At 45.0% G+C, this 13,498-nt stretch overlaps 4 protein-coding genes across 4 annotated transcripts; 2 read left to right on the forward strand and 2 right to left on the reverse strand.

Annotated features, from left to right (window-relative positions):
• Nucleotides 1–328: 328 nt before the first annotated feature.
• On the forward strand, nucleotides 329–1,273 carry BDV38DRAFT_283343 (putative AT DNA binding protein; the record flags this gene model as incomplete). Its single annotated transcript, XM_032060027.1, has 1 exon — nucleotides 329–1,273. One exon carries the CDS (start codon nucleotides 329–331, stop codon nucleotides 1,271–1,273), a length of 945 nt encoding a protein of 314 aa, XP_031913301.1.
• Nucleotides 1,274–2,450: 1,177 nt separating this feature from the next.
• BDV38DRAFT_92487 (putative calcium/calmodulin dependent protein kinase) lies at nucleotides 2,451–4,854 on the reverse strand. The gene is made up of 3 exons (XM_032064135.1): nucleotides 3,780–4,854; nucleotides 3,581–3,718; nucleotides 2,451–3,528 (listed from the first exon to the last, which is right to left on the reverse strand). Exons 1-3 carry the CDS (start codon nucleotides 4,641–4,643, stop codon nucleotides 2,530–2,532), a joined length of 2,001 nt encoding a protein of 666 aa, XP_031913302.1. The 5' UTR covers nucleotides 4,644–4,854; the 3' UTR covers nucleotides 2,451–2,529.
• Nucleotides 4,855–5,558: 704 nt separating this feature from the next.
• On the forward strand, nucleotides 5,559–6,985 carry BDV38DRAFT_247658 (TRAPP subunit BET5). The gene is made up of 5 exons (XM_032054681.1): nucleotides 5,559–5,820; nucleotides 5,890–6,103; nucleotides 6,179–6,324; nucleotides 6,387–6,475; nucleotides 6,527–6,985. Exons 1-5 carry the CDS (start codon nucleotides 5,784–5,786, stop codon nucleotides 6,542–6,544), a joined length of 504 nt encoding a protein of 167 aa, XP_031913303.1. The 5' UTR covers nucleotides 5,559–5,783; the 3' UTR covers nucleotides 6,545–6,985.
• Nucleotides 6,986–7,651, reverse strand: BDV38DRAFT_247664 (uncharacterized protein). The gene is made up of 2 exons (XM_032054682.1): nucleotides 7,328–7,651; nucleotides 6,986–7,274 (listed from the first exon to the last, which is right to left on the reverse strand). Exons 1-2 carry the CDS (start codon nucleotides 7,527–7,529, stop codon nucleotides 7,102–7,104), a joined length of 375 nt encoding a protein of 124 aa, XP_031913304.1. The 5' UTR covers nucleotides 7,530–7,651; the 3' UTR covers nucleotides 6,986–7,101.
• Nucleotides 7,652–13,498: the final 5,847 nt, after the last annotated feature.

Genomic DNA, 13,498 nt, shown 5'->3' on the forward strand with positions numbered 1-13,498 from the left:
CTTATTTGAATCTTAATGTCGACAGTTCACAAATTTCCCTTGACTTCACAGTTTTCCCTTGTCACACTGATGGACTCCGAAAGCCTCGTGCATTATTATCTATATGAACGGTTTGCTGATGGTAGATATTCTGAGATCTAGTATACTCTGCTTACCGAAATACTAAAGAAGGCCGGGGTCCCTTCTAGTCACCTAGTTAAGATGATCCGAGATTTTAATATCACCCCAAGCTGGGCGGACATACCCCTTCCTCCAGGTACAAACTGCTGGCATCTTGCTCTTCCTTTGATACTCTGAAGCTCGACTTTATGAGACTCACGCCCTACCTATGCCGTTTTCCGGGCCATTTGCACAGAAGGATACTACGAAGTTCGAACTCAGCTTTGCTGATCTTGTTCTTTTAGGCCGTTCTCTCAACTCCTGTCAGGTGACATTTTACAGTATGTGTCCACAACATGTTCGGTTACCTCTCAACCCAAGCTTTGCACCCTTCCCTCCTCCGCGCCATGAACCCTCGGCTCCTCCAGCTCCTGTGCTTGACAACAGCCAAACCCGAAAGCGCCTTCTTTTCCCCTCGGATAAACCAATTCTAGCTCCGCGTGCAATACAACCCCGGCCAACCACCAGTACAGCTTCGTTCAGCAGTGAGAGTGGCGCGTCAGCCCTATTATCACCAGGTTCGGAGAGCATGCCACCCCGAGGTGAACCACCACGCAAGCGCGGTCGACCCAGCAAAGCCGAATCAGAGAGACGAAAAGCAGCCGCTGAAGCTCGCGGAGAAACATATCCACCTCCGAGGCGAACTGGCTCCAACAAAATGAAAGCCCCTTCTACACCAACCAGTCCCTCGACCATCGAACCTCTGGCTGCCTCGTTTATTCCTCATGCCAGTGGTAGTCCGCACCCAAGTATACTACGATCTGATCTGCATTATATACCTCCTCCCGGAAGAACCCCGAGACTTTCAGGGCCAAATGAGAATGAGGGGATTAGGAATGCACCCCGTCGTGGCATAGGACCTCCGATGAGAGATTTGCCCCGACCAACAGAAATGAGCCAGGTACCACCTTCCTCACAAACACTAGAATCAGGGCAGAGGGAAACGATCCCACGCATGGATCCTGGTGAGCGATCCTTTGAAGCACCCCCACCAGATCGGATATCTTTCGGTGATAGCAGTCGGATATCTCTCCTTCATAGATGCCCAGATGAACCACCTATCTCAGTTCCGGAGGTGCCTCTGCACACTTCGGTCGAGAAACGAGCCGAATAACTTTCAATCGTTTTGTTACCCAATCATATAAGTTTGCTAGTCTGAAAAGCCATTGAGACACGATGAATGAATTACACAGTCGGTTAGGACATAGATAGCATTGATTTGAACGCAGATCTCATATTACGACCCGGGACGAATTAGGGAAAAATAAAGGCTACGAGCAGCATACACAACAGCACTTGGTTTCTTCTTTATTTCATTCCTTTTGCTTCTAATTCTGTGGGCGGGTTAATGAACTCAGCAATGCATCCCTTGGATATCTTCTCATTTTTATCATTATATCTAAGCTGGCAAGCCTGATATATCATCACAGATCTAGCCAGTGAACCAACTTTGTCCTGTATGCGTCTCTGGTTCATAGAACTAGCATAGGGCAAGTCAGCACCTGGTCAGTCACAAACGAAGTCTCAGAATATGTTAATATAATTTTATTCTGTTCAATTCAAGTACTGATGCTGATTCTGATGCTCCGCAACGGGCTGAGTTGACATAAATGTCATGCTCTTCTAGTGAATTTCGTCCTTTTACTTCATTCTTTAGCCTGTCTCTTCTCTTTCCAGAACAGTAACCTCTTTAGCTTTTCCCTCTCTATCTTTGTTTTACTTCTTAGCCTTTGCTCTGAGGGCACGAAAGGTTTTGATTCAATTGAATTCTGAATATCTTCAAGACGGCACTGTCAAATCTAGTCTTCATGTCCTCTTTCTTCCCTGTTCTTCGGCTCCCCAGTCCACTGGCGACTGATTTCAAATGCTAATACCATGTTGTATACATTTATAGTTCAAGATGGCATATGCTTAGTATGTACAGTCCACAAGGCAGGGCATCACCCTCCACATATACGAAAATACAGGTAATAAGCGTACGGATGGTATGTAAGTTGTGCAACATCATGATATGCACAAGCTCTGTTGCTCTTTCATAGTATATATATAAGCTATGTTATATAGCATAGCCATACATTCTTGGACAGCAGAAGATACTTGTCATTACATAGCTGCCAGTACGCACATAACAGAAGGGAGTAAACTTCACAAACGAAGTTCAGGTGGAGATTCTTCCTCCCAGTCCCTAATTACCCTCAAGGAAAAGCCTTGAGAACAGTTCAATTTCGGCGATACTTCCAAGGACTAGTGAAACATCTGTCCACGGCGGTAGCGTGCTCCAGAATTGAAGCCTCGAAGTCTGTTGGGAGTGTCGATACGCGAAAACGCTATGGATGCAGTTAGTGGGGCAGACAGTTGAATGAACAGAAGCTATTCTTGATATTGAGCTCTATCCGCCACGTCTTGGCTGTTCTGTTGCCTTTGCAGCTCTAGCTGAGCCCTTATTGCACCCACGGCGGAACTCAGACTTGGACCCGATGGTTTGGCGAGTCTTTTGCCAATGTCGGGGACTGTGCCAGGGATTTTTTCTTCTACTAATTTCATTACTTCATCTTTCCCTTCCACGCGTCGGGTGAGGTACACCTTCGGCGTAGTACCCTGACGAGGAAGATTGCGAATTCCGATACGCTCAATCTCCTGCCGATATGCGGTTTCATAGATATCAAACTCTGCTGCACCCGGTGACTCGCTCACAACAGGGCACGGGTCGATTTCAGAAGGTTCTGTAGATAGCATACTATCCGGTTCGTCAAAAATGTAGTCCATCTCGGAGTCGCCAGTATCCGTAGGCGGCGAGCCAGTATAAGTAGAAGGACCAATGAACAAGAACGGAAACTCTTCCTCCAAAGGATCTCGAGCATGTCCTCGTGTTCCCTCGATGCTGCGCTTGGTAAGGACCGAACTTGTCCGCGACAGTGGAACTTGAGGGGATGAAGATCCAGGTGTGGTTAGGGTCTGCGAGTCATCGAAAGATGCTCCTGGTATTGTGCTGCTAGGTATGTGGCCTGAGTCGTTTCCCTCGGGCCTGATGCTTGCAGACTGCTTACTGCTATCGTACAACACAGGATCTTGTTTTCCAGTAATACTGGTGTCTGTGCTGTCTAGGAGCTGTTGTAAGCGTGGCTCTTCACAATGCAGATGATACCCTTTGAGAACGTCATCACGTTGCCATGCATTTCTATTGTATGTGTTTAGGCTCTGGCTCTTGTTGGAATTTGAAACAGTCCCAGCTGCGAAGCTTTCTTCGGGTTCCATTTCAAGGGGTGGTTGGACAAAGTGCGTCTCATACTCTTGTCCAAGAATACTCTGCATAGGTGGGTCTGCCTTGGCAGGGTCAATTAGTCTCTTGAAATTCTTCACGGCTTTCATCTGTAACTCGTTAGCTTGCCTCGATACGTAATAAAGTCTGCACAGCGCTTACCACAGCTATGACATGGCCAATAGTCTTTGTGATAGCTGAATTCATTTCCTCTTCAGTAGGAAGGCCAATTATTTCAGCAGTATTTTCGCTCTCCGGCAATAGTGGGTCCGTTCCATTCCTTGTAACCCAGGGGTGTTCCTGAGTTTCTTTCTATGAGCAATGCTTTGTTGTGGGAGTAGAAAATGTCCGTCTCACTTACTCGCAATTCACTCATTTGGATCCTTTTGGTCGGATCTTTCTCTAAAACCCGTGACATCAGGTCCTTGAAGTTTTCATCGGTTTCTCCCTCACATGCCACTGGGTCAGTCTTAATGGCCTCGTACAACTCGAAGATGCTCTGCTTCTCGAAGGGCAATCTGCCGTACCGCAAACAGTACAACGTAACACCCATAGACCATATATCGGCCGCTTTCCCCGAGACATCCCCGTGTTTGACAACACATAGCTCTGGTGGGAGGAAAGCAGGTGAGCCAGCCGATTTGGCCGTGAACATATCGGAGTCTTTCTCGAACATCTCGGATACCCCGAAGTCCACTACCTTGAGAACGTCATCGCTCGTTATTAGGCAATTATCTGGTTTTATATCGCGATGTACAATGCCTTGAGCGTGCAGATATTCTATTCCCAGGACCAGGTCGCGGAACCAACAGCGACAGAGTTCGTCATCATAAGGGTCGGCTCTTTCCTCAAGTCCAACTTTCATAACCACCCCTTTCTTACACATCTCCATAACCATGTATAGAGAATCCTCCGTCGGGTCGTCTAAGACCTCAATCAAAGAAACCAAGTTGTGATGATGCAGTTTCTTCATGATTGCTATCTCTTCTTTAATAAGGTAAAGAGCATTTCTCTTTTGATCTGGATCTTCCAGTGAACGACGGTGAAGTGGGGAATTGAAGCCATCTGACGGGCGCTTGGGACCTCGAGGTCTCCGTAACAGGTGGGATTGGGCACGTTTTCTTAGCCGTGCCTTGGAGAATTCCTTGACAGCCTGACTCAGTGCACAGGTTGTTAGCTGAGAATTTATTTTCCCTTCGTGCTTCGTGCCACGGTATGAGTCCATAACCGGGCTACCAAGACAGAAAGAAGACCTTACGTATTCATTGCCAAACTGATCCGTAGCAAGATGCACGGCTCCGAAAGAGCCCCTGCCAATCTCTTGTTTGATTACATATTGGTTGATTCTGTGTTCAGCGGTACCATCATCCTGGCTGGTGGTATATTCAGATCGAGCATTCAGAGTTTCCTACCGCCAGTTCAGTTAGCTTCCTGCAGAGAGAGGAAACATATTCTCTGAAGAACCACCTTGACTGGGCGCCTAGCTATTGGGTTTCGGCGATAATGCCTTCGCGGACTCTCATATGAAGGTGTCGAACTGAAACCGTGGTTTTTAGCAGGCCACTCGAATACTAGAATGGCTGGGAATCCCAAGGAGACGAAATATGAAAAAGAAAAGGGGAGAAGAAGATCAAGGTGTTGTAGAGCTTACGCATAACGAACTGGTCGCGGATGACGAAGACCCGGGCGACGACCGGAGAATTGATTAGCATCCTGCAAGGAGGGGTAGGCATTTTCGTTGGCCATTGAATACGATGAGCAACGAAATGACAACAGGGAGATCCCCGAAATACCAGAGGGAGAACGTCTAAGCTGGGGATGTCTAATTCTCCGTTGAGATAGCAGAGACGCGAAACCCGGGTGCCTAGGCAGATGTGGGGAAGAATGTGGGCTGCACAAGAACAAGAGGCGGCAACGTTGGGACGTTCTAATGGACCTATGGGAGGTGGTAGAACATGCAAGTTGAGGAACATACGCAGATTGAAAAAATTAAAAAAAAATTTAAAAAAAAAAGTGTCCAGAGAAGAAGGTGATGAAGAAGAAGGATGCTTTTACAGTATAATCTTAATACCTATAAATAAAATAAGGGAAACAAGAAAGGAATCTTGACAATTTCCACTCTCTAATTGGGATCCTCAGGCGCAAGTCAATCTTTATCGATAAACATTTGATCTTATTTTGGATCGCTCACCGCCCACGAGCATACCGATCTGTCCACCTAAACGAGCCTAATTCAACGGTCTCTGGAGATACTTCTTTGATTAGCAAACTTTCATCTTTAGACCTCCGCACTCTAATGCGCCCTTCAACAAGTCAGATCCCGGATACCCTTCTGTGGTGAACTGTCTGCTATCTCTTGACCGTAATGGTTGTTTATTCCTTCTACATATTTGACCGCCATGGTACTTGTCTCTACCTCTTACCCAACCCTCAACAAAGGTATACTAACCGGCTGCTCTCATTTTTTTTAGCGGAATGCATATACAAACGACGTTGGGTGCCCCGTCCACCTTCAATTATTGGAAAGTCCTCGCGTCCGACTTCGGAAACTTCTGCCACTCCCAATGCATTGCCTCCTGTGCTGGGTCAATCTGCGCGGACCACCGACGATGATGCTAAGCTGATCTTCGGCACCGTCTTCTCCCTCCGGAATATGGTGCGCAAATTGGGGGGTGAAGATGATAAGTGAGAGCAAACCCCCCATACAACTGCCAAATCAGTAGAAGAGACTGATACTGACGGTTGAAACCTCGCCTTCAGCTTTGTTACCTATTGTACCAGTCAATACAAGCTCCATTATTACGAGACGCCTACAAATATCAAATTTGTGATGCTTACCGATGTTAAGAGCCCAAGCATGCGGATTGCATTGCAGCAAATCTATATCAATCTTTACGTTGAATATGGTATGCAAGCCCACTCATTGAAATTGACTTCACCGGACGCTAAAGTGAGGAAATTATCTCAGTGGTCAAAAATCCGTTGTCCCCGGTTGAACATCCAGGCGGTGTGGGTGTAAATAATGAGCTTTTCGAGGAGTCTTTGGAACAATTTGTGGTATATCTACCATCCCTGCTTACCTCAACTCAAGGGCTGACACAGTAACAGACGCGCGTCCTCTCTTGAGAACTCGTAGACTCTAGGATCTCCATTCATTTAGCCTCTGTCTGACTTCGCTGCGGATGGAGAAGCCAATCGTGCAGTAGACATGAGATCAACTTGTCGGGTATCTACAGAAAGAGAATGCGATAGATTCCAGGATTAACCAACTAGCCTCGCTTCTCCCAAGGCAGTGCCATGGAAGACGCATCAAAAATATGCGTATCCTAACCCGGGAATTACTGTCGACCCGGAAGAGTCGCCCTGCGGCTAGAATTCCCCAGGAACCTCAAGGCGCGGCGGTGGGGAGGGGGGAACCTGTTTTACGAACTTATATGGCCATGTTGCCGATACACATTTGTATATGCACCGACTTGCGAGATGCAGGATATGGGTTAAGAGGATTCTAGTCACTTCTCAGGCTCCATGGCGGCTGATTTCAAACTATACGATTAACAACTCCAAAAATCAATAACCACGGAATAAGAACATTTATTTGTCAACTATATTATGGCATAGTACCTTGCCTACAATCTCACTCAAGGTGAATATATAATTAATGGTTTCTCTGGAGGATGAAAATTTTAGATAATTTCACCCGTGGCGGACCTTCCAGACTGTCCGTAACGAACATCTGCGGGTAGATCATCCTCATCACGTCCTTCACTATATCCATCCTGAGTACGGGGCTTTGCGTGACGGAGGCGGCCGCCACGTAAGATATTACTTGTATCGATAGCCTCTTTTTCATCTTGCGCTGCAAGCTTATTAGCGAGCCTAGCGAGACGCCGGACAAGCCTAAAGCCTTACCTAGTTGCTGATCACTGTTGGAGAATGGAGGCTGGATAGGATCTTCAACTTCATCCTCGTCCCTTTGAACAGGGATCTGATTCCTTAGGTCGGACCGATTTTCATGGGCGTAGGAATTATCTGAGACCGTTCCAGAAACGGGAGCGGGATCGTTCTGAGCCTCGTAGAGGTCTTCGGCTCTTCTTTCGTAAGGGTTCGACATGGTTAATCAAAATAATAGCGATTTTGTAGAAGATATAGAGCACATATAAAAAATGCTATGATTTGTGAAATCGCTTGGTTGAGGATGGTAGCGACTATTTAAGCGCTACAGTTCCTCCATCCCAACGCACTTTTGACATCAGACGGTCGTCATCCTTATGTATGGGGCGAATTGGATTTTCGATAAGGTTCTAGGTTAGGTTGGTAATGATGGTGCAATTCGAAGTGTTCCGTCTCTACGCATTGCTTGGTTCATGAACGAAAAAAATCCACTAAACTTGATACAACCTATCAGGTCGCTTAAATCTGGATTGATACTTATTGTAGTATGCCAAGGCTGTCTGGCCTGAGTTACTGATACCTTTGACCTGAGGTTATCATTAGGTAGCTGATGAGCAGGCAATTTAGCGGGAAACGTTTGTTTTGAGGTAAGGGGACGTTCTGCTCGTTGCAATGATATCTATGGCCATATAGACATGCTTTCAGGAGGCTAATCTTATCCAAAAGACACGGAAGGCAAAATTTTGATCAAGGTCAATCGTAGCTCTAACCATGAATATGACACGGGAATGATTCAGACAGAGGTCATCCGTCCCAAGATGTTTAGCAGGTTGCTCATTCAAGCAAACCGATATTTGAGCAGGAACGTCAGGGCGTTACTCAGTAGACGATGATGCCCGCCAGTCAAATCATCGCCTTCAGTCCAGAACAAGTTAAAAAGGAGGTCTAGTATTCTGATGGTAGTTAACGTAACTGGTAAACGAGCGGGCCATGTGAGTCGAGTGGGCCATGTTGTATTCCATATAAAATGGCACTTTTATAATTTAGTTATCTCAATAGCTAAAGATAGTAATAATATAATATTCAATACTGATATAAATATAGGGTATTTAAATGGAATCTATATTTTAATATATTTTTAGTGTATGTTTCCCACGCTTTAAATACAATTATAGTGTAAGAGATATTGCCAGGGCCCAATATTCCACAAGACTAAAAGGTCATATAATTCGGGATCAACGATCCCGAATGCCCTGGGGTCACCTATATAGTATACCGCCGTTACATATAGATAAATCACCAAAAATACATTGTAATACATATTACCTGATATGCTATTAGACATAGAGCTTTCTCTTTTTAACATGTATATCTACAGTATTAAACTAGTATATATACTAGAATTCAGAGCCCTACTAGCTTTGGTTGTTGAGATACTTGGTTTCTAAAAGTACTCTTTTGTAGGGGATAATAGTGGCCCGCTCGAGTTGCATGGCCCGCTCGCTTGCCGGTTACGTTATTCATCAGCGGTATTATGTAATATTGACAAATTCTCCCATGATTTGGGCAGGTGCAGGACACTCACTCTTCGCAACACTACTAGACAACAAATTAGCATCCAGCTACTTGTAGGTATTTGGATTTGATTTTGCTATAGTTAGGGGTAGTGGCTATAGCCTTGAAGTGACAAAAGGAACAATTTAATCACATACAAGCTTATTATAGGCTGGAAAGGCACTATTCGGGTAGCATGGGGGAGACCGGCCCACTGTGCTGTACACTACTTAAAAAGGAACTATTGTGCTAATCCAAGTACTGAACACAACTGTTCTGCTCTAAATGTGTCTATAAAATGTGAAAAGTCACAGTCACAGTCACAGTCATGGAAGGTACAGTATGTCTACAACTTATTTCATATGACCATGCCGAATATCACCTGACAAATCCTACGGACTGTACCGCTACTCCGTAATGCAGTGTACAACATAAACTGGCAAAATAAGTGGCTCGTGCAGTCCCACAGATGAAGGGTTAGGTTTCAGAAACAGCTTAATCTTGTTCGGGAAGGCCAAAGGGATGCACGAAGCTTGAACTTTGACTCGCGGCAATTCATTCGCTTAAGGGAGGGGGAAGCCCCATAAACTACAGTACCAGCACTTGGGCTCCGCTTTGTTCACCGTCGAGTTGTTGTACTAAACGAACAATACGATTAGAGGTTTTTGAGAGATACAAGAAGAAAATAATCAAAATCAGATAATAATAATTTTATTCCGTACAGACACAGTGAGGATTTTCCCGACCACGGAAAGTCTCCTAGTTTTAACCCTCCACCTGAACCAATCGCCTAATTGATAGTAGATTACTATCACCCTGGATGGACCGGGAATTGTTGCTTTCATATGGGAAGACTTGTGGAGTGGGTTAATATGGCAAATTAAGACTTTCGAACGTCCATCCACAATCATGGTACTGTACTCCATATGTACATACCTACAGGGTGGTATTCCCCGCTTTTGACCCCCACCCCTGAGGAATCAAGTACACCACCCAATGTGTCCAGGGAAGCATATTTTGTGTGCGGTCATGGAAGAGAGGATTATAAAGGCCTGTCGGTTAAGTTGAACCGGTGTCTTTCTGACTTCCACCTCGATCCCATTCCCATTCGTTTATTTGTTTGACCTGGCGGTGAGGAACCGGACCCCGTCGCATACAACTTGAACGAACACTACATCTATACTTTAGTCCCTACTCCAAGAATCAAGGCAACAGCTGGGGTTTGACCGACTGGTCAAACTCAAACTATCGGGTGACGAGGTAGTGCGCTGTGGATCATGGATTATATCAAGTAATATCAGATGATGTTAAAGACAACAGTAACGGGTACTCGCACCCATCGGAAACGGGTGGTTTTGATTTCCGAGATTTAACACATCTTTTCCGATCGCCCCTAAACAATTCGAGCCATCCAGTCAGTCCCGATCTAATACGATATCTACATGCAGTAAGATGGTTGCGGTATCGGAGATCAGTTCAGCTCATTGGTAACCTGGCATATAGAGAAGGAAAGAAAATATCCTCCTGTAGGCATAATAACGATTAACTCTGGATATGAGAGAGGTACAGTACTTCGTATCAGTTGCAGTACTACTAAAGCAACTAGCGTGGTACAGTACATATTCCATCGGGAATGACCCACTCACCATGATGCAGCGTGGTAAGTAATTTTAGACGGGACTGTTTTCTTTACTCCCGCTTTTTCTTCTGGCCAGCGATTGGCCCCAAAAATCCCTCGTGCAATTCTTGATAATGTTGGTCGATTTACGTCAGTTGTATAGGTTAGGGCTACTAGGTACCATCTACTACCGCCGTTGAAGGGGTTAGAGGTAAAAATAAAAGGAACACTATCTCGCTCCAGATTCAATTAGCCAACCCTAGGTAGGTATTAGCAACCAAAAGTACAACTGCCTAGGTACGTATTGATTTTCTCTGGAGATCTGTGAATCTGTTAGGTTTGGATCATGCTCCAAGACACTCCGGGGACGGCAGCCACAGCCGAGGTCCGGAGTACTAGCTTTAATAAGCCCACGCCGTCCGCTCCGGAATATTGGGACGAATATACGAGGCCTGGTGGATGTCGCATTGTAAACAGTTACGCATACCTTCCCACGTCAAAATTAACAGAAGTAGTATTGATCATCACGTGGCTCGAGGTGTTTTGGCAGGTACGTTAGGTGGTGGATAACTCTTCGGCAGGTCAAAATAATTGGAGGATAAAAGGAAATGATAACAATAGCAGTAGTCGTAGATAAATCAATAACAGGTGATGACAGCGTTAGCACTCAGCCGTCAATTCAGCTTGATATCTGCTGACCCCACGCGGATCCCTCAAGCGATCCCTCAAGCAGGAAGCCAAAAAGGGACATGTGCGTAATAATAGTCATCTCCAGTTTATAATTCGGTAGAGAAACTCATGATCTGATCACAGACCAAAGTTCGAAGTTAAGACATAGCCATCAACAGCTCCAAATATACCCATTTAGCCTCCGAAAGTGAGGTAATCACCACGAGGAAATCTGGCCATTTCCCCACCATTGACTAGTAAAACCCATCAAAGGATGTTGCCATAGCATGTCCAATCCATCAGTGTCTTAGCCACTAGAAGTCTGATATGCAAGCTTCAGCCCAGTCATTGTCGGAAAAGCTGCAAAAGTGAGGGAGTCGTCAATCTATACGTTAATTGATCCCATAAGATGTACTTGACTGAGGGGATAAGTATTCCAATCCAAAGAAAAAGGCACTCAAGGAAGAGAGAACAGAGAATCAAACCGTGCATTGGCATTGGCCGTAGTAATGTAACTGGTGGGTGAAACTCCAAAAAAAAAAGGTCGATCCCTAACAACTCATACTATTAGGTATTCTGTGTCCTCTAGTGACGTTGGCTGCCAACTGCCTTCTTAGTAGCCCACCTTCAGGTCCTCCCTTTAATCACCCCTCATTGTATGGATGAAGAGGGGCTTTTTTTTATCAAGTCATTCAGGCAACCCGCCACACAAAAGTAACAAAGTAAGGCCAGAGTAATAATGTGACGCTTTCCCGTAGTTCTACCTAAACTTGTCCAGCCACCCAAGCCATCTGCTCCCGTTGTAAATAATGCGGGGACAGCATATCCATATGATCCATAGGACTGCAGATTGCACAGCCTCAGTCTGACTTAAACTCTCGAGATTGACTAATATGCTATGCGAGTCGTGTTTGTTTGGTAATTGCCAGTGTCACCCTGTCCAGATGAGCCAAAGCTATCAGTTGATAGACGTCATCCAACTCCTTCATTGAAGAGGCAAGATCGTAAAGAAATAAAGAATCGAAACATAAAACAACGATCGGATTTTCTTGTAATTAACGATGGCTCAGGGGCAGCTCCGGCATCTTTCCAACGGTCTTTCGCCAGGAAAATAAAACATAAAATATAAATAGTTAAAGAATGAATAAACACATAACTACTCCGTAAATAGTGAAAGAAAAATGTATGAGGCTTCCCACCTAGTGCAATAACTAATCTGCGGAGCCGTTTTCTACTACACAAAGGATGAGGAAGCCGCCACTTTGGTTTTCTTACATCTTGCCCAACGCACTACTTCTACTACCTACGGAGCACATACATGGCTAGTAAGTAGCACTGAGTGATTTGTCTTATCCACTCTTCATCTCCATTGTCCCGTTGTCCGATTGTCGGCCAAAGGCTTTCATAAATACGTTATTACTTGAGAGGAATACCCAGTAATTTTGGAAAATAAAATAAAAAATCCTGAGTAAGGTAACGACAATTCTGTAAAGCCCAACGTAGTAACTCCAATGGGGTACTACTCTGTATATTCACATTATCAGATGTGGGTACTTATATACATACAATAGATACTCTGTATAATATATACGTACTCCGTACAGTACAGCCATTTCCCACGGTTGTGCCCTTGGTTTTATGTCAACAGATTGTGGCTGCAACTGTATGATACCATACCATCACAGGACAATACCGATAATGCGTACCATCGACGAGGCCTGCGAACGGAGCGGAGGGTTAGTAAATTTCTAACAAAATCATCCATCTGATTACTCGATTCTGACAAAAAACCTGAGGGCTTCGGCTCCATTTGCTTCTTACTTCCACAACCGGCAACAAGAAAGTCTCTTCCAATCAATCCCCTTTGTAACATCAGCACAAGGCGTACCCATAGGCACTGATTCCCACCATAATATTAAATAATAGAATTCGAGGCAAAAAAAAGGCTGGTCGCTCGTCCATAGGAGGCTAAAGAAACACCGACCCATACTTTCAATATTACTTTACAGTACTTCGGTACTATCTAGAAGCTCCGGAATACTATTTCAACCTGGATCTTCCCCCAGCAGGCAACTGCATTCTCACGGGAGACTCTCGCTGGGTACTATACCTTTACTACTACTACTGCTGCTACTTACTACTACGGAGTATTAATTCCTTGGATTACTGCTTTTCTTTCCCAGAACTGCCTCTCCTGCCCGAACTGGAATTTTGGAACTACATAAGAGTCTAGTCTCATTCTGTGGTTCTCAGCGTGGTACCGTCCCATCTGGACATTCCGTGCCTTGCTGCGCTAATTTTCCTTCTCCTTTTTTCCCTCTTTTTTTTTTTTTTTTTTTTTTTTTCTT

Source organism: Aspergillus pseudotamarii (genome assembly GCF_009193445.1).
Source record: "Aspergillus pseudotamarii strain CBS 117625 unplaced genomic scaffold BDV38scaffold_29, whole genome shotgun sequence".
NCBI lineage: Eukaryota > Fungi > Ascomycota > Eurotiomycetes > Eurotiales > Aspergillaceae > Aspergillus > Aspergillus pseudotamarii.